Consider the following 25349-nt stretch of genomic DNA (forward strand, 5'->3'; position numbering starts at 1 on the left):
CAGGAAGACGCCGGGGGAAAAGACCTCCAGGGACCACGACAGGAGCAGGTGAGTATAACGCAGTGCGCTATATTCACCTGCTCCCCGTTCCATCATCGACGCCGCTGCGTCTTCCGTGTCCTCTGCAGTGACGCTCAGGTCAGAGGGCGCGGTGACGCAATTAGTGTGCACGCCGCCCTCTGCCTGAGCGTCATTGCACAGGACGGAGAAAACACGTCGGCGGTGGAATGGGGAGCAGGTGAATATAGCAAGTGCCAGGGGCCTGAGAGGTGAGTGTGTGATATTTTTTTTTCGCAGCAACAGGATATGGGGCAAATGTCTGTATGGAGCATCTTATGGGGCGATGTGCAGCAATATATGGGGCAATGATCTGTATGGAGCATCTTATGGGGCTGTGTTGCAGCATTATATGGGGCAAATATCTCTGGAGCATCTTATGGGGCCATAATCCACATTTGTGGAGCATTGTACGGGGCAAATGTGTCTGGAGCATCTTATGGGGCCATAATCAGCATTTGTGCAGCATTACATGGGGCATATTTTAATATGGAGCATCTTATGGGGCCCATCTGTATGGAGCATTATATGGGGCTCCTGATTCAATATGGATATTCAAAAACACTTAAACTACTGATGTCTCAATTTTACTTTTATTGGTATCTATTTTTATTTTTGAAATTTACCAGTAGTTGCTGAATTTTCCACCCTAGGCTTATACCCAAGTCATTAAGTTTTCCCAGTTTTTTGTGGCATAATTAGGGGGTCGGCTTATACTCTAGTATATACGGTATATTAGAAAATAGCTTTGATTATGGGACTAAATAGGGAATAATGCTGTCCCTTGATACCACCCCTTTAATGTATATAAATATAGCAGTGGAGGTCTCTTAGAGTTAAGGGTCATTGATAAGTGACGACTTATTCTGTTAATATATTTTCCCCAATTTAAAAGAAACCCGATAGTAAAAAATACAGGTTCTTACAGTTGTTCATCCCACCTCAAGGTTGGAAAATCACATTGAAGCCAATCACAACCAGGCTATCTTTTAAAAGGAATTAAATTTAAGAATATTATTCAAGCTTGTCTATCTTTTTATGCTGTCAATATTGTGCACATAGTAATATATATTGTAGCAAAGCTGAATGACACTAAATGACAAAGTTCTGCTATACATTATATGCACACCCTATGCTATTTTATATTTCAGAAGCAATCTTTGCTACATTGCAAGCAAACTATGTATAGGTAGAAAAATCATCTCTGGACTTATTTTTGTTAGATGAAAAGCTAAGTAATATAGTGCAATATTAACCTTGTAGTAATACAAAGTTACTGTTTGCTGTATTTGGATGCTGCATTCACAATTCCGAAAGCTTCAGAATATTAATCCACCAACATGCATTGCTTGCTTAGCATCTGTCCAGTTATTTTTTGGAAAGTCTCTAATCAGTGTATCAGGAATCTACTATGATGAAACTGAGCTGTTCCAATACATTATTGGAGATCTTTTTTTTTTTTTTTGTCTAGAAGGATTGTGAATGCAGCGTGGTAGTATAATGCTGGCAAGTAACTTGGTGCGGGGTAAGTAATAGGTTTGCATTTTTCATATGTTTAAACCTGTTTTTAAAAGTAAATACGGTACATTTAAACAGCAGCTCCGGCATGACAGCCCCTATCATGTTTAGAGAATAGAATAAAATGATCAGCACAATTAAAATTAGAATCTGCAATCAGAAACTCTTAAAACATTATCTGTTTATCTGATTTATAAATGCAAAGTAATATACAGTTAGGTACTGAAATATTTGTACAGTGACCGTATCTTTGTGATTTTGGCTCTGCATGCCACTATTTTTTATTTAAAATAAAATAACTGAGATGCAGTTTTAGTGTGGATTTTCATGTTAAATTAATGGGTTTGAACAAAAATATCATGTGAAACGTTTAGGAATTGCAACCATTTTTATTTTTTACATTTTTTTTAATAAAGCATGCTTATTTCAGGAGCTCAAATGTAATTGGACAAATTTTACCTTTTCTGTAATTAAATGTTCACATGTTCATTTTTAATACTTTGTAGAGAATCCTTTGCAGGCAATGACTGCCTGAAGTGGGTTTCCTCCTTTGTAGTGCCTTGCCAGGCCTTTACTTCCTCAGACTTCAGTTGTTGCTTGTATGTAGGTCTTTCTACCTTAAGTTTTATCTAAGCATGTGACATGCATGCTCGTTGGGGATGAGAATATTCCACTTCTTTGCCTTTATAAACTCCTGAGTTACTTTCTCATTATGTTTTGGATCATTGTCCATCTAACTATGAAGCGCTGTCCAATGAACCTTACTACATTTGCTTGAATCGGAGCAGAAAGTATAGCCTTGTATACTTCAGAATTCGTCCTGCTGCTTCTGTCTTCAGTCACATCATTTATAAACACTAGTGACCCATTGCCATTAGAAGCCATGCATGCCATCACAGCCTACACCATATTTTATAGAGGATGTGGTGTGCCTTAGAGCATGAACTTTTCTAATCCTGTTCCATATTTTCTTCTTCCCATCGTTCTGGTACAGATTGATCTTGGTTTCAGCTGTCCAAAGAATGCTTTTCCAGAACGCGGCTGGCTTCTTTAGATGTTCTTTAGCAAAGTATAATCTGGCACTTCCATTTTTGACCCCAGAGCCATTTTATGTTTTTCTTTTTAATTTTTTCCTTTACTTCCCTGAGCCATCACTTTTTTTTTTTTCAGTCAGTATGGCTGTATGAGGGCTTGTTTTTTGCGGGACGAGTTGTACTTTTGACTGATGCCAATGATTTTACTATATAGTGTACTGGAAAATTGAAGAAAAAATTCCAAGTGCTGTCATATTGCAAAAAAATGAAATTCCACAATTTTTTTTTTTTACCTTGTTCACTATATGGTAAAACTGACATGGCAATATGTAATTGCATTTTATTGGAATGTTGCAACAACCAAAAAATGTAATCCTGGCGTTACGATTTTTTTCTCATTACGCTATCAATCTGATTTTATATTGATCGGACATTTCTGAACACAGCGATACAAAATGTGTATCTTTTTTTATTTTTTTAATTGTTTTCTTTTTAATTGGGCAAAAGTGAAGTTATTTGCACTTTTGTGTTTTTTTTCTCAACTTTTTACATTATTTAAAAGTCCCCTTAGGAGACTTCAATGAGCGATCGTTCGGTCACCTGTGCTATACATAACAGGGCTTAAGCCCTGCTATGTATGGCAAAAATCATGATCTCCTATTGGCGGCATCCACAGGAGAATCGTGACGACAGGCACAGGTTTTTTCTGCAGTCCCCCAGCTGTCATAACTCATCGTCACCCCGCGATCACATGAGGCGTGGATAGGTGGGTCTTGATGTGCTTCCAGCCGGATCACGTTTAATGCCGCTGTCATTTACAGCGGTATTTAGCTTAATAGCTGCGTGTGGATCTCTGATCCACCACAGCTGTTAGAGGCACTTGATGGCTCAGCGCCGGAGCCCGCATCACTGGCAGGGACACTACCGATGACTTACAGTGGAGAAAAAAGTATTTAGTCAACCACCAATTCTGCAAGTTCTCCCACTTAAAAAGATGCGAGAGGCCTGTTATTGACATCATAGGTCGACCACAGCTATGAGAGTCAAAATTAGAAAACATTCAGAAAATCACCTTGTCTGATTTGGCAAGATTTATTTTGCAAATTATGGTGGAAAATAGGTATTTGGTCATTAACAAAAGTTCATATCAATATTTTGTTATATATCCTTTGATGGCAATGACAGAGGTCAAACGTTTCCTGTAAGTCTTCACAAGGTTGGCACACACTGTTGGTGGTATGTTGGCCCATTACTCCACACAGATCTCTAGAGCAGTGATGTTTTGGGCCTTTCGCTGGGCAACCTGGACTTTCAACTCCCTCCAAGGGATTTCTATGTGGTTGAGATGTTGAGACGAGCTAGGCCACTCTAGGACCTTCATATGCTTCTTACGAAGCCACTCCTTCGTTGACCTGACGGTGTGCTTGGGATCATCATGCTGAAAGACCCATCCACGTTTCATCTTCAATGCCCTTGCTGATGGAAGGAGGTTTGTGTTAAATATGCTTATTTTGCACATTTATTTAATCAGGACTCTATACCAGATGCGATACGCTTAAAGAAAAATGTCATGATATTTTCATAAAAATTGTAGTGGTTTATTGGATTGTCCACAAAAAAACCACATTGCAGCAAAACATAAAATAGGTGATATAGTTATGAACAGATTGTCCATTTGTTCCTCACCTTTCCTGAGATGGTAAAAGGCGTCTGTCTGTCATAGAGTAGAAGTCATCATGGCTACCAGCTATTCATTCCTTCTGTGAGTAGTCTGAAGTCCATGAAGAATGAAGGAGAGAAGGCAGGAGGTGACAGCCCCCTCCACCTCCTAAGAGACGTGATTATATATGTCCCATAGAGCACATGTTCTCTCTATATGTTGTTAACTTACTCTGAGCTATATATACAGGAATAGCTTTTGTAATGTCAGCGAGAGGCAATGTGCTCAGTACAAAATTGAGAATAAGAATAATTCAATTAATATTTAACAGTTTGCACTCAAAATCTCACGATACATGGCCCCACTCATTCTTTCATGTATACGGATCAGTCGTCCTGGTCCCTTTGCAGAGTCAGCCCCAAAGCATGATGTTGCCACCCCCATACTTCACAGTAGATATGGTGTTCTTTGGATGCAAGTCTGCATTCGGTCTCCTCCAAACATGATGAGTTTTGTTTCTACCAAACAGTTCTACTTTGGTTTCATCAGACCATATGACATTCTCCCAATACTCTTCTGGATAATCCAAATGCTTTCTAGCTCTAGCAAACTTCAGACAGGCCCGGACATGTACTGGCTTAACCAAGGGGACTGGCACTGCATGATCTGAGTCCCTGGCAGCGTAGTGTTACTGATGGTAGCCTTTGTTATGGTGGTCCCAGCTCTATGCGGGTTATTCACTAGGTCCCCCGTGTGGTTCTGGGATTTTTGCTCACCGTTCTTGTGATCATTTTGAAACCACAGGGTGAGATCTTGCGTGGAGCCCTAGATCAAGGGAGATTATCAGTGGTCTTGTATGCCTTCCATTTTCTTATTATTGCTCCCACAGTTGATTTCATCACATCAAGCTGATTGCCTATTGCAGATTCAGTCTTCCCAGCCTGGTGCAGGGCTACAGTATTGTTTCTGGTGTCCTTTGACAGCTCTTTGGTCTTCACCATAGTGGAGTTTGGAGTGTGATTGATTGAGGTTGTGACCAGGTGTCTTTTATACTGATAACAAGTTCAAACAGGTGCCATTACTACAGGCAATGAGTGGAGGACAGATGACCCTCTTAAAGAAGTTACAGGTCTGTGAGAGCCAGAAATCTTGCATGTTTTTAGGTGACAAGGTGATTTTCTGGATTTGTTTTCTCATTTTGACTCTCATAGTTGTCTATGATGTCAATTAAAGGCCTCTCATCTTTTTAAGTGGGAGAATTTGCACAATTGGTGGCTGACTAAACACTTTTTTTCCCCACTGCATATGTCATTGGTTGTGACGGGAGTTAATGTTGATTAATGGTTTGCACCTTGTGGTAAATCCTCTGTATTTGTCTCATTAAGTCTTCTTTTTATGATAGACTTCGATGGTGAAACACTTACTTCCTGGAGAGTGTGCTTCACTTGGGTGGACATTGTAGAGGTTTTTCTACACCATGGAAAGGATTTTGAGATCATCCACCACTGTTCTCTGTGGATGTTCAGGCGTTTTTGAGTTCCCAAGCTAACGAGTGCTTTTTTTTTTTTTTTTGTAAACTGTTCATTTGGCTACTCCTAATATTTCTCTGATGGATTTTTCTTTTTTCCCCAAACCTAATGGTCTGTTTCTCTTCCATTGTGAGCTCCTTGACCCTATGTTGTGAGTTCACAGCATCAGCATGCAAATGCCACACCTGAAATCCGCTCCAGACCTTTTGCTTGCTTAACTAATGGTGGATTAACATATGAATAGCCCATGAACGTGCTTTTGAGATAACTCAAATTACTTTTGGTTCCTTCTTAAATTGAAACTGTTTTAAATGGCTGTAATTCCTAAACCCTTCCTCCAATTAGGATGTGAATACCCTCAAATTAAAGCTGAGAGTCTGCACTTTAAGCAAATATTAATTATATAACTGTATCTTGAATATGCTGATAAACTGCTAAAATGCTCAAACTTGTCACTGTCCTAATATTTCAGGACCTAACTGTATGTGATGCTTGCCTTTTAAAGACAAGTTGCTGAAGGTCATGTAGCCCTATCTTGGGTTGGTGATTAACATTCTCTTGAAACCATATGTAACATCTGTTTGAAAATAAACACACAATATTATATCAAAAGAAAGTGTCAACTGATTAAAGAAGCACTCCCATTAACTTTCCACCCCCATAGCCTTGTGTTGTAGTGTCCATTTAGTAATATACTCACCGATCGACTTCTAATCTGATAGCTAGCGCCATTCCGTTCCACTTCTGAGTCACATGACTGCAATTAAAATTCTCCAGATCATGCTGGAGTCTGTAAGACAGAAGTGGCTTTTACAATATACATTTATGGAGCATTGTTCTGACTCTTCCAGCTCACTCAGAGCACAGTGTGGTATGGAGAGTCATGGTGCAAGACCATGACCGGTTGTTATATTAACACTTGAACACTACACTAACATTCACACAGGTTTAGGTGAAGAAAAAAAAGGAATGTGAGTGCTTCATCAACAAATTATTAAATATAGATTATAAAGATTTGGGCCTAAAAGGAGGAGAAAAAGCAACAGTATAAAGATTGTTGACAATTAAAAGGGGTTGTCCAGTCTTGTTAACATTTTGTAACTGCAGCCTTCTTCATTCTTACAGCGTGTGCCCCGCACGCTGTCGGGATTGATTTTGCCAGTAAGAGCGGCGGTTATAGGACTGCAAGTATGTGATTTTTCACACGTCACGTTACATCTGGACATGCCCAATTTTGCTCAATATAAGTGAATCGAATAAGACGAAGCATGTCTAGCCAATATTTGGCAGGAAGTATGAAAATCACACACCTACAGTAACTTGACTGCACCCTCTCACCGGCGTTCACACTGTAAGTATTCAGAAGTCTGAATTTTTCTACAAGTCCGGACCACCCCTTTTAATATTGTAATTATTCATGTTTCTGGACATTATGTAAACTGATGCTCCCATGGGTGTAAAGCACATGTAAAACATTGAAATATTTACTCCTTGTTTTATAGGTATATATATACTATTTTGCATAGCTCGTCTCCATGTATGCATAGAGGATGACATTTACCGTAGTGATTTTCGCTTTTCTTTTTACACAATTACACTTTGAGCTTCAAAGGTTTGACAGGTTTGTTTCTTGATACAGATATGAATGGTAGCTTTGCTGCGTTAACAAATGGACAAGAAAGTAATGGATTTATTGCGCCACTTGGAGACATGGATACAAGTCCTGCAAAGTGCCTTCAATTGTCCCAAGATATCAACAATGTCACAGTCACAAATGGCGAGAAGGCGAGCCCTGGCGAACATGGGACTTTTACTGAAACCAACATTAATGCTGTAAATTCTCAAACCTGTGGCTCTCTGCATGTTAATGGGAGCCCTGGTAGCTGGGTTGCGTCTAGGCCTTCATTGGGTGATGGGGCTGCTGATATCTTACTGTATGGCTACTACCATGGATTTGGAGACTCTGCTGAAAGCTTACCAGAGTACAGTAGTCTTCTAGAACATTCTGATTCGGTCAGTGTTGAACATAGGTATAAAAGTACTTTCATAAGCACACTTCACCAGTATCAGGGATTCTGAGGTTACATACCAGTGTGCAACGAAGGTTGGTAATGTGGCATTTTGGATTCCAGTAGCATAGAAAATGATCTTTAGCGCCTATTTAAATACAAATATAAAGGAGTTGTTCTTTTGTTTGGGGGGGGGGGGGGTTGAGGATTCCCATGGATAGTTAAACTTGGGAAGAGTTGCCCATATCTAGTCCATTGCAGTTCATTCAAGCTTCTAATAAGTAGAATTGCATAGATGGGTCCCTTAAGAAAAAAAAGAAGCTAAAGAGACTGCATCCTAGGTTGGGGCATCGGGTGTGAGGCAATCCGTACAAGGGTCCTGAGTAATGCTGTGTTATCTTATGCTATTAAAACAGTACTTTTTCAATGTTATGTCAAATGACACTTGCATTTCCAGTTTTTTAGGCATTATTTTTCTAACTGCTATGCAATTAGTAAGGAAAGCTAGTTTGTTTTTTTTTTGTTTAGTATAAATGTTCTGTTATTTGTATGTGAAAGAGTTGTTATAACTGTACTCGCCGCATCCTTGGGAACATAACTACTACCATTTCATTTTTGTAACAATTTTAACCAACAAAGAAAATGGTAGCAAGATTCCACTTTTGAGACTTCCTAAAGGAGAAAAGGACAAACAATTCAAGTTGAATTTAATGAATTATTTTATATTTTAGTAAATATTGCTTCTAAAACTGCAAGAAGCTTTTTCTATTTCTTTGTTTAGATACTTCCTGCTGAAGGCAAACTTAGTTGACATTTCATAGATTTTTTTTAATTATTATTATTATTATTATTATTAAGAAAAGATGTTTAATAGTAGTAGCAGTTATTTTCTAGAAACCTGTACTGTACACTATTAAACAAGGGAATAATATTTGTATTTTGCAATAATATAGCAAGGACAAAATGTGTAGACTAAAAAGTGATGGCTTGTACCAATTCCAGCAAGAGCAGTCAACATTTAATGTGGATCCATGTACTATGTTTGTTAATCCTAATCGTTTTTTATGTAAGCATAACTAGGCGTGAAGAAAGTTACATTCTATCTGTCAAGATGTTTTTTTTCATTGCTTCTTTGATATATTTTCTTTCTAACTTGCCTAGCTTAAAATCATTTAAATTTTGTCTGTGTAAGCCTTCACAGTATCCCCATTTTCTGCAAATACTTCCAACAGCAAAAATTTGCCATTTACTCCCTGCTTGGATCAGATTGTTACAGAATACTGAATATAAAGTATTCATGTTTGCAATGTTCTATAGTTTTTGTTTTGTATGTTTTTTTCTTTTATATGAATGAACGATTTATGTTCATTTCTTACGGAAACAAAAGCTACCTATCGATTTTATTGGGTAAGACTATGAAGTTCAATTTTCTTATCCAATTTTCAGTGTTTCGTTAAAAACACTTCACTTTGGGTCAGAGTTTGTGGCATTTATATCTTAGTTTTTTTGGGGGGGGGGAAACTGACTTATTTCCCTCTTTTTTTTTTTTTTTTTTTTTTTTTACTTTTTCCATTTATATACAGTATCAATGCATTGGGAAAGCATGTTCCCTATGGATTTGTCTTTAATAATAATAAAAAGATATTAAGCTACTGCAAAAACCTTGTTTTCTATTCCTTGTTTGTTTTATTGATTTTTTTTTTTTTTAGTTTTACAGGAAGCAGTGAAGTGCTAAAATTACCTTGCAAAGAAACTTCAACGGTCGCCTGTAATTAAGATTTCTAATATGTTGATAGGAAGGTCATGAAATCAACAATTTAGAATAAGCAACAGTTCTTAATGAGGATACTTGCCATTATACAGCTATACTCAGTCTCTTGAGATTAACTGGTTAAGAAAAAAATATGTATTTTTCAACCTACTTGGCTACATACCTATATTAGACTAAGTTTGACCAGAAGTTACAGCCACATTGACCACATTTAATGGCATGTTGTCTTGCACATGCTTACAAAGGGAAACCTTTTTTTATGGTATTATTGCAAGATATGCAATATGTATAATCTGACTATAAAACAGGTTGAAAAAAGCAGCTATAACTTAACATATGAAAATATACACAAATTACGTATACACCTGCGCTGCGTCCTACGTTGCTATAATAAGAAACACCATTAATATAAGATTTACTTGCTCAATGGGATGAGGTGCTCAGGTTGTTCAGGGGCGTTGTAACAACTATTATTTTATGCATATATATATTTATAAGATATATAGATCCCTTTCTTCGCAGGCACATATCCAGAGTACCTACCTCCACGCTTAAGATATCCTGGAAACGGGCGACACAGCCTTCCATCATATAACGACTATATCAATGTGTGTATATATACACGTACCCAAGAACAACATTTGAATATATACCTAATACTTACTCTTGTCTCCTTTTTAGAAAGCATATTTACACTACTCTTGATCTGATTCACGTCCCCATTAGAACAACCTGAGCACCTCATCCCATTGAGCAGGTAAATCTTATATTAATGGTGTTTCTTATTATAGCAACGTAGGACGTAGCACAGGTGTATACATAATTTGTGTATATTTTCATGGCTAGTTTCATATACCCTTAGTGATAGAGGGTTCCACCCGCAGCAGTCCGTATCCACCATACGCAACAGCGCCGCTATTTGCATACATTATAACTTTTAACATTTATCATCTCTCTGAAGAAAATAATGCCTAAACTGACGTGGTTAACCCCTTTCCATAATTATGACTATGTCTTGTTGGGTCCCTGACTTTGAGCTTTTCCGGCAGCTGATGGCTGAATTATTTAGCCATCATCTGCTTCTAACAGCCACAGATGGAGCAGAGCTCTACCCCCAGCTTGTTACCATGTTAAATATTTCTGTCAATCTCTGATAGCAGTATTTAGCACACACCGGCAGGGGGGTGCATAATTCCATGGGCCCATTGGAGCACACGTGACATGATCGCGGGGCACTGATGGGTTATCATGACAGCTGGGGGTCTGCTAAAGATCTGAATCCTAGTCATGACAATTCTGTGACAGGCCAGCCTGTATCTGGCGGTCATAGGAGACCGTGATTTTCGCTATACATACATAACGCATCAGCACTGCTATAGTACAAGCAATTGGATGATCACAGGTTTGAGTCCCCAAGTAGACTATCAAATATAAGCAAAAGTGTAAAATGTTTTGAAAAATACAAACATTCAAAGCCCCCCCACCCTTTTTACCCATAAAAACTAAAGCAATTAAAAAATACACATATTTGGTATTGCATTCGTAAAAGTCCAATCTATCAAAATATATTCAATATAATCCAATAGGTAAATGTACTGAGAAAAAAGATCAAAATGCCAAGATTACGGGTTTTTTTGTTTTTTTTATACAGACGTCACAACATTGCAAATTAAATGCAATATGAGGCGATCAAAACATATCTACCCCAAAATCGTATCAGTAAAAACATCAGCTGTGGGCGCAAAAAATAAGCCATCACACAGCCCTAAATCCTGAAAATTAAAAACGTTATGGGTCTGGGAAAAGGGCAACGCAAGCTAAAAAAAATAAATTAATTTCTTTTTTTACAAATTTACAAAAAAAATTTGACTCTTTCCAAACAGGTATTGTTTTTTTTTGTTTTTTAGTATCCGCGTAATTGTACTGACCTGGGGAATCATATTGTCCGGTCAGTTTTACCATATAGAGAACATGTTAAATAAAAAAATAAAAAAAATTGTGGATTTTTTTTTTTTTTACAATTTTTAGCGTACTTGGAATTCTTTGCCTCATTTTCCAGTGCACCACATGATAAAATGAATAGTGTACTTTTGTCCCACAAACAAAAGCCTGATACGGCTATGTAGACAGAAAAATGAAAAAAAAGGTCATTGCTCTTGGATGAAGTGGAGGAAAAAAAAGAAAGGAAAATAGCCCAGTAATGGAAGGAATAAAGGTGTTTTAAGCTTTCTGGAAAGTGGGCCCCAAATAATGTATAGTATCTTAAATAACAAACTCATCCAATACTCACCATCCCCAATGGCAGCACTAACTCCCCACCGCTGCTCAGGACTCTGTGTATTGACTAGTGATGACATCATGTCAACTACTCAAGTCACAGTTATAGCCAGTTTCTGAGCTCAGCGTCAGGTGCCTACAAAGTCAGGGCGCAAGCACTGAGCTCAGTGATTGGCTAGCCATGATCCACTCTGTTGACATGACTTACTTACTGTAGTCAAAACAGCAGGACAAGAACAGTGACAGGGAACCGGTGCTGAACTTGGGGAAGGTCCAGCTCCTCCCATCTTCTTACGATGACGTCCTCTTGTCTTCACGCTGCGGCTCCGGCACAGGTTTACTTTGTCTGCCCTGTTGAGGGCAGAGCAAAGTACTGCAGTGCGCAGGTGCTGGGAAAGGTCAGAGAGGCCCGGCGCCTGTGCACTGCAGTACTTTGTTCTGCCCTCAACAGGGAAGACAAAGTACGCCTGCGCAGGAGCCCCGACAAGAGGACGTCATCGTCAGACGATGGGAGGCGCTGGACCGGACCGCTACACCCATCGGACCGGACCGCAGCGGGAGCGCCCCTGGGTGAGTATAATCTAACCTCTTTCTCATCTTTCAGGATACATCTTGGGCTTATCTACAGCGTTCTTAGCTCACCTTCGATTTTGGGGGTGACAGGTTCCCTTTAACCCCTTCATGACCGTGGGATTTTCCGTATTCGTTTTTCACTCCCCTCCTTCCCAGAGCCATAACTTTTTTATTTTTCCATCAATATGGCCATGTGAGGGCTTATTTTTTGCGGGAAGAGCTGTACTTTTGAACGACATCATTGGTTTTACCATGTCGTGTACTAGAAAACGGGAAAAAAATTCCAAGTGCGGTGGAATTGCAAAAAAAGTGCAATCCCACACTTGTTTTTTGCTTGGCTTTTTTGCTAGGTTCGCTAAATGCTAAAACTGACCTGCCATTATGATTCTTCAGGTCATTACGAGTTCATAGACACCTAACATGACTAGGTTATTTTTTACCTAAGTGGTGAAAAAAAAATTCCAAACTTTGCTAAAAAAAAAAATTGCGCCATTTTCCGATACTCGTAGCATCTCCATTTTTCATGATCTGGGGTCGGTTGAGGGCTTATTTGTTGCGTGCCGAGCTGGCGTTTTTAATGATACCATTTTGGTGCAGATACGTTCTTTTGATCGCCCGTTATTGCATTTTAATGCAATGTCACGGTGACCAAAAAAACGTAATTCTGGCGTTTCGGATTTTTTTCTCATTACGCCGTTTAGCGATCAGGTTAATGCTTTTTTTTATTGATAGATCGGGCGATTTTGAACGCGGCGATACCAAATATGTGTAGGTTTGATTTTTTTTTATTGATTTATTTTGATTGGGGCGAAAGGGGGGTGATTTAAACTTTGTTTTTTTTATTTTTTTCACATTTTTTTTTACTTTGTTTTTTTACTTTTGCCATGCTTCAATAGCCTCCATGGGAGGCTAGAAGCAGGCACAACTCGATCGCCTCTGCTACATAAGAGCGATCATCAGATGGCTGCTATGCAGCAGAAAATCAGGTGTGCTGTGAGCGCCGACCACAGGGTGGCGCTCACAGCTGCCGGAGATCAGTAACCATAGAGGTCTCAAGGACCTCTATGGTTACAATACTGAAACATCGCCGACCCCCGATCATGTGACGGGGGTCGGCGATGACGTCATTTCCGGCCGCCCGGCCGGATGCGGTAGTTAAGTGCCACTGTCTGCGTTTGACAGCGGCATTTAACTAGTTAATAGCGGCGGGTGAATCGCGATTTCACCCGCTGCTATTGCGGGCACATGTCAGCTGTTCAAAACAGCTGACATGTCCCGGCTTTGATGCGGGCTCACAGCGGAGCCCTGCATCAAAGCAGGGGATCTGACGTCGGACGTACTATCCCGTCCGACGTCAGGAAGGGGTTAATGTATTGACCTGATTGGTTCAAGTCCCAATGACGTTATTGTCATGCAAGATTGATGATTAGAGAGGAGTAAACCTTTCAAGGTTTGGTTCGTCAAACATACCGGAACCCCATTGAATTAAATGGGAGGCAAAACCAAACTTAGACAACATCTTAATGTGGGCCAAAAAGCTTCACAAGCTGCTCAAATTAGGGGCAGATACCAGGAACACTGGCATCAACTGACTAGAGTACAAATAGTATAATTGTGCAGCATGGGACACGGGTTGGACCAGAATTTCTAGCTGAAATGTTGATCAGTAACAGGTGGATTAGTGACGTGTAGTTGACCACTGCCTCCTACTATGAATCCTCTCCTTTGGCATCAAAGACCTTGCCCTATCCTGGATCTCCTCATACCTTTCCAACCGCACATTCAGCATCTCCCACACTACCTCCTCATCCCACCCTCTCTGTTGGAGTCCACTAAGGCTCTGTTCTAGGACCCCTACTCTTCTCAATGTATACACTTGGCCTGGGACAACTCATAAAGCCCCATGGATTCCAGTACCACCTTTATGCTGATGACCCTCAGATCTACCTTTCTGGCCCAGATGTCACCTCTCTGCTGTCCAGAATCCCGAAGAGTCTATCAGCCATATCCTCTCGCTTCCTCAAACTCAATGTGGACAAATCTGAACTCATCATCTTTCCTCCATCTCATAGATCTTCCATACCTGACCTATCTATCTCAATTAACGACATCACGCTTTCCCCCGTACCGGAAGTCCGCTGCCTCGGAGTAACCCTTGACTCTATCCTGTTCTTCAAATCGCACATCCAAGCTCTTTCCACCTGTCGCCTACAGCTCAAAAATATCTCCAGAATCCGTCCTTTCCTCAACCGTCAATCTACTAAAATGCTTGTGCATGCCCTCATCATCTCCTGCCTTGACAACTGCAACATCCTTTTCTGTGGCCCCCTTGCTAACACCCTTGCACCTCTCCAGTCCATCCTTAACTCTACTGCCCGACTAATTCATCTCCTCGCTACTCCGCAAATCTCTTCACTGGCTCCCATTCCCTCAGTGTATCCAGTTCAAATTGCTAATACTGACCTACAAAGCCATCTATAACCTGTCTCCTCCATATATCTCTGAACTAATCTCCCAATATCTTCCCTCACGAAACCTCCGGGCCTCCCAAGACCTCCTCTCCTCCACACTTATCCGCTCCTCACCCAACCACCTCCAAAACTTCTCCAGAATATCCCCCATCCTCTGGAATTCTTTGCCCCAACACATTGGACTATCAACCATATTCGGATCCTTCAGACGGCACCTGAAAACCCACCTCTTCAGGAAAGCCTACAGCCTGCACTGACCCCCCTGCCTCCTCACCACTACTGAAGCTACCACCTCACCAACATCGGAGCTCCTCCAACCCTCAACCTATTGTCTCCATCCCCACCATCCTGTAGAATGTAAGGCCTGTATCAGTCTAATTGTTAGTTTGCTTACTGTAAGTGATAACTGTAATTTGTATGTAACCCCTTCTCATGTACAGCACCATGGAATCAATGGTGCTATATAAATAAATAATGTGTAGGACTGGTGCTTTGAGAGCCCTGCCAAATTCATGTAGGCCTGCTGTGCTGGGAACCCCTATACCTCATGCAGCAGCTCAAACTGCCTTTCTGCGCAGCCACACTCAGGTGGTACAAATATCAGCTTGGTAGACCACTAATGTTAGAAAAATGTAAGGATAGTAACACAAGTAGTTGACTGAAGGTAAGTGCAAGCCTGCCGGTCTTGGAGTTTTTCTCCTATAGGCAACACATGAAGGAGACCCAACTTTGAGTTCAAACATCTCAAAAAATTGTCACACCTCACTAAAGTGGCATCAATTTTCCCAGAGTAGAAATAGTATAATGGGCCTCTGACACCCCTTCCACTACAGGCAACACACCAGATGGAGACCCAACTTTGAATCTCCACATTTCAAAGCCATGACAAAGGTGTCACAGACTTCAAAAATGTGGGATCAATGTATCACACTAAAAAGGACACTCGCCTTGTCTGTCCAGTCGGTTACTGGGGTGCAAAAGTCATTGGAGGTCCATGACTTGTTCATCTTGATGAAAGTTGGGTACTCTATGCTTTCAGGGGACAGCTGGATGCACATATCCGTCAGGACACCACCAGCAGTGCTGAAGAAACATTCTGATGGAATGCTGGCTGCCAGGCATGACATAACCTTGAAGGCGAGGTCAGGCAACTCTTCCATTTTTGAAGACCAAAATGCAAAAGGGTCCAAATTCCCCCTGATGGCATTGATATTGATCTCGAAATACTCCTGCACCATCCTCTCCAGTCGTTCACAACATGTCAGAATTGTGCTCTGTTCTGCTGGGGCATGGGTGGGTCTAAAAAAATGTGTGAAATTGCTTTTGCTACTTATACTGCTGCTGCTGCTAATGTTTTTAAGTTGACTCAACGTTCTCGGGGTGGGAAGTCTATAACCATGATACACACTGTGTCTTACTGCTGTCTTGTGGAAAACCACTCTCAAATTTGTCTACAAATGTGTTTCGCTACTCCAGCATGCGCACGTCCCTTTCCACGGTGAGAAGCATCTGGAAAACTGTACTCTTGTACCGTCGATCTAACTAGAGTGGCAACCCAGTAGTGAGCACTATTTCTACTCCTAAAATATGGGCATTATGTTGCAGATAGTGCAGCTAGAAGGCACTCATACAGCGAGCACTTCCATTAGGTTTAAGTCCCTGGTGTGTTGCTGGAAGGGTAGCACTCAAGCTTACTTCCTCCATCCCCTCCCACTAACCACAGACAACAGAGGGCATCATTATCCTCATTTCATAACTGTTACCTGCCCATCACCTCTTCCTCCTCCATTTGTTCCTTGGCTCCTGCACCTTCAGTAAGTTTGGTACCATGAGCCTCTCAATTGCTGTAATTCACCCTACCATGGCACCTGCCTGTGGGATGACAGTCCAAAACTTAAAGATATTATCTCTTCCGCATCCTCTGCTTCCACCTCTTTCTCTAGGTCCACCACCTCCTACCATAGACTATTCAGTGTGCATGCAAGCATGTAGCTGACTTGAATAGTGATGCTCATGACGGTGTCATCATTGCTACCCAACCTAATAGCCATTTCGAAACTGCAGAAGAATGCAGAGGTTCATCTGTGTCCACTCCACAAGCGTGATTTGCACCATGTCCGTACTGCGTTGGCCCAAGCTATGCAAAAGGACATGCTGCACCAGAGGTTGGTGTTGTTGCCACAGTCGCTGCAACATGCGCAGAGTGGAATTCTACCGTGTTGGCACATCGCAAATCAACGGTTAACCGCTAAGCCGAAAGACCTCTAGCTATGCAAGTCTATCTGCTGGGTGCGAATAGAGAAAGTGAACACACAGCGACCTTGCATTCTGCAGCAGCGCATCCAGGCTGGGATAGTGGAGATACTGCTGTACCTGTTTTGCACCATTATCGCACACAACCTTCCCTGGTATAGTGGAGACAGCCATTGCTCAAATTTGGCCTGGATAGCTGTCCACAACTCTTGAGCTCTGCACTGTTGGAATACGTGTCTCATGGAGAAGTTGAGGGCACAGGTGGAGGCCCTTGAGGAAGTGGAGGAGGCTGAAGCAGTGGACGAAGTGTTGGATATAGAGGTTTTTTCCCGCAAACCTTGGGGATTCCAAGGCTTGTAGAGCAGCCCCTGCCTGCCTCCACCCACAACCACCAGAGTCGCCCAGTCAGCATGATGTAACGCCCGTGGCCATGTTTGCTTGTCCTTGTGTTAGTGGTGAAATGCACCCTGGCAGACAGATTTTTTCAAGGAACGGGTGATGTCTGCAACATGCTGGTGTGCTTTCTTAGAGAATTAATGGAGATTGGGCAACTCCTACTGGGGGACTGCGACGACCATCAGTTTTCGGAAACCCCTCTGTATCCACCAGGCTTAAAGGTACTATTTCTGTGGTGTTCTCGGTGAAACAAAAACAGCAGGTATTTCCACTTCCATGACAGATGATGATTTCTCACCCTGATCTAGGTGGATCTAGGCAACCTGAAAGGATCAGTGGCTAGGCTGTGGAGTAACTTCCGGGACTTACGGTCCGACCAGGATTTGCAGTGGCAGGCTGAATTTTCGCCCATGATGGGGAAAGTGGATGGGAAGCACCTAGAATCAGCTAGCTTGATCGCCCAAGGAACTGCGGGACCGGATACCACCTTGCCAGAGGTCATGCTGACAGGAAAAGCCAAGGAGAACTCAAGAGGAGAAGTCCTTTTGTCTTTTGAAGATTGTTGGATTGTCTGTTATGAAGATGCACAAATTGAGTAAAGGTTTGTTGAAAATGAATCTGGACTTTGAGAACATTTGTGGGTCTGCGACTGATTGGAGCCCAGTATGCTGTAAAGATTCTGACCCACAGGTGGGTGCACTGCATGACACACACAGTATACCACAAGATGGACATGATATTTCTGGGTGTGATGAGGAAGCAGCAACAATCCCTCGGTACGGCTACCACCCTGGCCCCCGTTACAGACGCAATCGCTGAGAAAGTTTATTGTATTAAAAACTTTTCCCGGCTGGATTGCTTCATATATAACACTGTCAGTGAGCGATCCGATTAGAGACCTTGTGACAAGCACTTCTGACAATAGGTTTGTGAGTGAGCAGTCTTGTCATATTATAAAACACACACAACTCAACCCCACCCCCATCCCCGCTTTCCCAGTTAGTCCCATCCATTTATTAGTTATATAGGGTTAGATAGGTTAGGTGCTTAGCATAGGTTGATGTAAAAATTAGATTATTCATAATTAAATTACATCTTGTACATCATTTCATTATTTTACAGCTAGTTTATTTTTGTACCATAGAATATATGAATGTGTATGTATATGGGAAATATTCGCCCAGAAAAAAATATACAGCTAATGAGTTGTTTTGAGAACCCTGCTATTAGAAGTGAAAATAAAGAACAAAAACAACAAATTCTGAATGAAACTAGGAGAAAGAGAAGCCAACTGCAAACTAAAATGTGTCTACAAATGCAGAGAGCATGGGAGACAAAGAAAATTGGAGCTGCTAACACAAAGAGAGATATGTCATTGGCATCACTGAAACTTGGTGTGATGATACACATGATTGGTGTTCAATATTAATTTTGGGTATTCATTCTTAATTCTGTACTAAGTATATTGCTTCAACTTCATGGAAGGTTTAGCTGACATTACATATGTTATTTCTGTACATTTAGCTCAGGGTAGATGTTCACACCATATATAGAGAACAGGTGCCTGTATATAACCACATGACACCAGATGAAGAGGTTTTCGACGCTGAACAGCTGATATGTAAGTTAAACACGTGCTTCTTCATTGACTCCACCCACAGGCAGAAACAATCTACCATTCAGGATCCCAGGAAAGATGGGGAACAAACTTTGATATAAGAAACAATGTTTACAGCCAATGAAAACCCAAAAGTCATGATCTCAATAAATTGGAATACTTTATAATACCAGCTTGAAAAAAATATGTTAAAATCCAAAATGTTGGTCTACGGAAATGTATGTTAAGTAAACGCACTCAATACTTGGTCGGGGCTTCTTTGGCATCAATTACTGCATTAATATGGCGTGGCATGGAGGCAGTCAGCCTGTGGCATTGCTGAGGTGTTATGGAAGCCCAGGTTGCTTTGATAGCAGCCTTCAGCTCGTCTGTATCGTTGGGTCTGGTGTCTCTCATATTGACAATACCCCATAGATTCTCTATGGGGTTAAGGTCAGGCGAGTTTGCTGGCCAATCAAGCACAGTGATACTGTTGGTTTTAAACCAGGAATTGGAACTTTTAGCAGTGTGGACAGGTGCCAATTCCTGCTGGAGAATGAAATTTCCATCTCCAAAAAGCTTGCCGGCAGAAGGAGGCATGAAGTGCTCTAAAATTTCCTGGTAGACGGCAGCGCTGAATTTGGTCTGGATAAAACACAGTGGACATACACCAGCAGATGACATGGCTCCCCTAACCATTACTGATTGTGGATACTTCACACTAGACCTTTTTCACAAGGACCTGCTGTGCAGTCCAAGGGCTTTGACTTTCACGTATGACTTCAGCCTCTTTCATGTCTTAAAGCATTTTCTTGACAGGCTGATACTTTGCAGGTGGTATGGGATGATGTCACTCCTTGATGGTAGGATGATCACTTGTGAGGATTTGATGCTGAATCAGAATAGTCTTACCAAAATCCAATGGGTGCTTACTGAATGCTTGATGATGACGCTTGGCAATCTTCAGAACTCCATTGATTCTCTCTACTGGAGTAGTGGCATCTCTCACATTCAGCTCAGTCCACCAGGGGTCTGAAGTAGCCTTCTTACTGTCTAAGGCAGCTTGGGTGGAATGTTGATTAGCTGTTACCTCACTTGGCACGATGTCTTATGGTGAAAGTTGAGATAACTGCGCTACTGGATGAAATTTGTGGAGGTTAACAGGTGTGTCACTTGTTAATCAGTCGCACAGGCACTCTGCTGTTGGAGACAGTTACAATACTGTGAGCAGTTTTCACTAATGATTGTCCTTCTAACAGGATTGGTTCGAGGAGAGCCTGAAAATTTTGATTTTTAATACCTGGGATGTTGTGCAGCAAGCATACAGAGTTCACTCTGCAATAGTTCAGAACCCACCCCCTCTATTAAGCAGTCTATCAGGATTTTGTCAGAGTCCACACTTTCACGTGGGTCAACCTGTAGAACAGTGGAGAAAGCCTCTTGGAGGGATAAAGCATAGTTACGTAGGGTCTCACCTGGCTGTTGTCGTCTTGCAAAGAATCTCATCTTGACCTCAAAGGTAGACGTAACTTCAAAGGCATTTAATTTTGCAAGGATTTGCTCAGGTGTTCTCTTCTCTGATGGGGCCAGATTGGAACTTCCCTGGAAGCAGCACCCTCAAGCTTCCCCGCAGGATCTGCACATGCTGTTCTGGAGAGAGAGCGTAAAACAGAAAGAGATCCAGCAACTTGTCACGGAAGTCCCTGAAGGCGTGTGGCTCCCCCAGGATAAAATGGGACAGAGAATGGCATGTTGCATGCAATGGGCACAGAAGGGCTGCTAGCACCAGCTTGGCTGTTGTCACACACAGATTAATCCTGTTTGTGATGCCAAAAATTGTGGTGGGATACTGGGGAGGCACCAGATGTTGCAGAAGGACCAGCTGGGGCATGTAGTCCCACTGGCAGCAGATAATGATGTCAAGGTAGCTAAAGTGGGTCGCTGGACCCCTCAACACGTGTCTACAACAATTGTCAATAGCGGGAAGTGGCACTTGTGGATGTATAGGACCTCCCTGAGGGCACTGCTTTAGCGGTGGTGTTTGGGTGCAGGTTTTAGAGCGCCTGTGGTATTTATGCAATCTCAAACAGCCAGACACACAGTGAACTTGTAAACATAACAATTTTACCAAAAGAGGTAACGGGGTACAGTCACTCTCTTAAAGGCAAAGTTCACAGTATATTGTGCCTATGAAAGTAATGGCCCTCTCCTCATCAGACAAGTGAGGTTATGGCCTCTCAGGGCAGCTGGAGCAGAGTTCTCTTCACTTGCTATTAGAGGAAATGCTAAAGTGTGAAATTACTCACAGTTTTGAGCCTACAGTTCCCTATCACAGGGAGTATGTTGAAAAAAGTTGGTGGCGTGGCAGCCACGTGGATCTGGTCCTGGCTGGAAGCAATCAGGATAACCAGCATACAGAAGAGCACATGAGCAGTGTTATCTCTCCTGACTGGATGAGGCTTCACTCCTTTGTGGAGATTATGTGAAAAAAATGTCCCCTCAGCGTGGGAGCAGTAGTGTCTGCTTCCTCAGGCACCTTGAATTGCCCAGAACTGGAAATTACCTCAGGAAGTATGCAAACCCTGAGCTGGGAGGCTCCTCCCAGCTGTTTCTATGGCATCTTGTGTGAGGAGAATAATCACTTAACTTTCATATACACACATTGGCCAGTAGATGGCAGCAAAGCACATTTATGAATGGTCGCTATACAATGCAATGTATTACATCTCCTAACTCACAGTGCCCAAACGAATTCTGACACAGTGGAACAAATCTACTGCCACACGACAACTGTCTCATTCAGCAGCAGTAGAACGGGTACCGGGATACCACAAAACCACAACTGCTAAATATATCGACATGTCGCACACGCCCATATGGTTGTGCCATGAGCTAGTGCAGGGAGACATAATCTATCTGCACTACCACTCTGTTCCATCTACAGAACAGCAGGTGATGTGTTTGCGTAAGTTCAGGACTTCACGCTCACTCTGATGTCCTGTGCATGCGATGACAGCATGTTAGTGCGACTGCGTTTTGTGGAGTGGAGTTGTCAGGATTCCGAATTAGGTGAGCATATGATGCTTTTATTTTATTTAAAATGTGTGGTTGGACTGTGGGGGCATCAAAGTATGGGGGACTCATAAAATGAGGGGCTCCCTCATACAATGTGGGGGCCCCCTCCTACATTGTAGGGACTATTGTGGGGGGCCCTTATACAGTGTGGGAGCTAATATGGGGCCATTATAAAGCATGGGAGCTAATGCGGGTGCAATTATACAGAGTGGGAGCTAATGCAGGGGTCATTATACATCATGGGAGCTAATGTTAGGGCCATTATACAGAGTGGCAGCTAATACAGGGAGACATACAGCATAGGAGCTAATGTGGAACCATTATACAGAGTGGGAGCTAATGCAGGGGCCATTATATGGAGTGGGAGCTAATGTGTAGGCCATAATACAGTGTGGAAGTTAATGTGCCACATGCTGATTGCCTCCATGCCATGCCACATTGATGCAGTAATTGATGCAAAAGGATCCCCCACCAAGTATTGAGTGTATTTACTGAACATACATTTCAGTAGCTGGTGTTATATAGTATTCTAATTGACTGAGATAATGACTTTTGGGTTTTCATTGGCTATAAGCCCTAATCATCAACATTAACAGAAATAAACTCTTGAACTAGATCACTCTGTTTGTAATGACTTTATATAATACATGAGTTTCACTTTTTGTATTGAAGAACTGAAATAAATTAACTTTTTGATGATATTCTAATTTAGTGAGGAGCACTTGTATGTCACCATATGGAGTAATATCAGTGTAGGCTTTAGCGTAGAGAAATTTAAAAAAAAAAGACTCTGCCAGCCACAGAGCCTGACAGCCATCAGCCATGTCTTCTTCTGGGAGCCCTCCCCCGTGTCGGCAGCGCATTGAGGTAAATAACTTTTTTTTTAATGATTTTTTTTTGCCTATCTATCTATCTATCTATCTATCTATCTATCTATCTATCCCATATCTATCTATCTATCTATCTATCTAATATACAAAAAAAGCGTAAATAGCACAACTTTTGACTATTGGGTGCACAAGCCTTCACTGCAATCCAACTACTATGCAGAGATATCCAATAATATTCAGAAAAAAAGGCAGCACTCCTTGCTTATAGCGAATATTTGTGGTTTAATTCAGACCCACATGGCAGGCGACGTTTCGGCTCCTGTCGAGACTTTCTCAAGCAGTGAATCATGTAGCAGTGAGTTTAAATACATGCAGTAATTGCTCATAATGTTTACAAAAAGTACATAAAAAATGATTTTTAACAAATATACAATATCGTATTATATTCATAGAATAGATGTGTAATATAGTGTGACTGTTCCTAAAACGTGACGATTTCATAAAGTGCCATTTGTGCAAAATTGCATTATAAAATGTAACTATCATCCAATAAATGTTAGTAATAAAGTGCAGCTGTGCTTAGATATGTTTAAAAGAAACTCACCCTGATGGGACCACAACAAAACACATGGAGGACTCCTCTTTCCTAAGATCGGCGTGCTCAAATCTCTATTGCGCATGCGTTTGTGTTTCATTACGTCAGTAGACACTTTCAACCAATGTAATTCTATGTGTGTCAAATTCCCATTTGGCGCTTGCGCACTGTGGCATTCCAGTCGTCTAGGCGCCACCTTAGATGGGGAAGGAATGCATTCTTATGACTATTCCGCAATAAATCTCTATTATCTTACAGCGCTTGTATATTCTATCACTTAAAGCATGTTAGCGCCACTTATAATGTGGAAATATTATATGGGTATAGGGTTTAAACATATGAGCATACGGACTATGTAAAGCATTCTGGTATACCTGACGGTGCCTTATACAGGCCACCTCCTGCAACCAATGGTATCCTCGGGAGACATTTAACCTGTTAGGGTCAAAGTGTCTCGACCAAAGTCCATATAGCTGTTATTGTTATGTCCAGCTCTGTTTACCACTGACCCTTATTTTTCATGTATTTCATTCCTTTTTTTAGCCCCCTTTCGTAATAATGGGAATTGACCCCTAAACAAAAAGAATTTAAAAAGAAAAACAGTTTATATTAAAGGCATAAATCCAAAAAACTTATCCTCCACATGCTGGTGTGTCCCCCTGGGTTAGTTTATAATGGACTTCCTGTGCAGAGTGAATTATTTTTCTGAAAGAGAAAAATATAAAGTAATTTTTAGTGTCATTATATAGATATTATTTAAAAACAAATAATAATTAAATTACCCGTTTTAGGCTGGTTTCACATTTGCGGTTGTGTCCGCAGCGTTTGTACCGCATATATCCGCATGCGTTCTGTATTCCTATATTTAACATTAGGGACGCATGCGTTTTTGTTTGTTCGCGTTTTGCCGCGTTTGACGACGCATGCGTCGTCTCGTCGTTTGCGGTTTGGCGCGGAAATGCAACATGTAGTAATTTTTAGAGGCGTCAATTTGCCGCCTGGAAATGCATGCGGTCGATTGCGCAAGGATTGCGACAAAAAAACGCATTGCTGTCTATATGAACGCATGCGTTTACAAGCACATGCGTTTGGTTGCGTTCGTGAACGCATGCGTTTCAATAGAGAAAAACATGTCTAGACACTGATAAGCCACCCCCACCATCAAGGTGATAAAGGGAGGGTGTGGACAGTTGCAGGTCACTTCTCAGCAGACAGCCAAGCAGAGCAGACAGACCCCAGCACCTTGGAGCAAACAAGCCTCTGAACAATGTGAGTATATCCTAGCCAATGCCTTTATTTTCTATTTTCTTTCTTTACGTGTCCTAATTTCTGCCATTTCTTTCTTTCTACATGCATCAGAATGTCGTCTTCTTCTTCTGATGAGTAGGGTTGAGCGATTTTCAGAAGTCGCCGACTTTTGGCAAAGTCGGGTTTCATGAAACCCGACCCGACCCCTGTGTGGGGTCGGCCATGAAGTCGGCGATCTTCTGAATCTGGAATCGGAATTCCGATACCGATTCCCGATATGTTTAAGATATCGGGAATTGGTATCGGAATTCAGATTTAAGTGTAAAATAAAGAATTAAAATAAAAAATATCGCTATAATTACCCTCTGATGCGCCCTGGTACTAAGCGGGAACCTTCCTTCCTTAGAATCAGCCTTCCAGGACCTTGCGGTGACGTCGCGGTGATGTCGCGGCTTG

At 41.5% G+C, this 25349-nt stretch overlaps 1 protein-coding gene across 2 annotated transcripts in view; it reads left to right on the forward strand.

The window, feature by feature from the left end:
• The window catches only part of ANKRD10 (ankyrin repeat domain 10), a 66396-nt gene extending 56934 nt beyond the window's left edge, over positions 1 to 9462 (forward strand). Inside the window, exons 6-7 of one of the 2 annotated variants that reach the window (XM_077297010.1) lie at positions 1529 to 1582; positions 7438 to 7648. In XM_077297010.1, the coding sequence (XP_077153125.1) occupies positions 1529 to 1539 (11 nt within the window). In that variant the 3' untranslated portion in view covers positions 1540 to 1582; positions 7438 to 7648. Of the gene's footprint in view, positions 1 to 1528; positions 1583 to 7437 lie in introns of both variants that reach the window. The other variant, XM_077297009.1, reaches the window with a different exon arrangement.
• Positions 9463 to 25349: the final 15887 nt, after the last annotated feature.

Source organism: Ranitomeya variabilis, chromosome 3 (genome assembly GCF_051348905.1).
Source record: "Ranitomeya variabilis isolate aRanVar5 chromosome 3, aRanVar5.hap1, whole genome shotgun sequence".
Taxonomy (NCBI): domain Eukaryota; kingdom Metazoa; phylum Chordata; class Amphibia; order Anura; family Dendrobatidae; genus Ranitomeya; species Ranitomeya variabilis.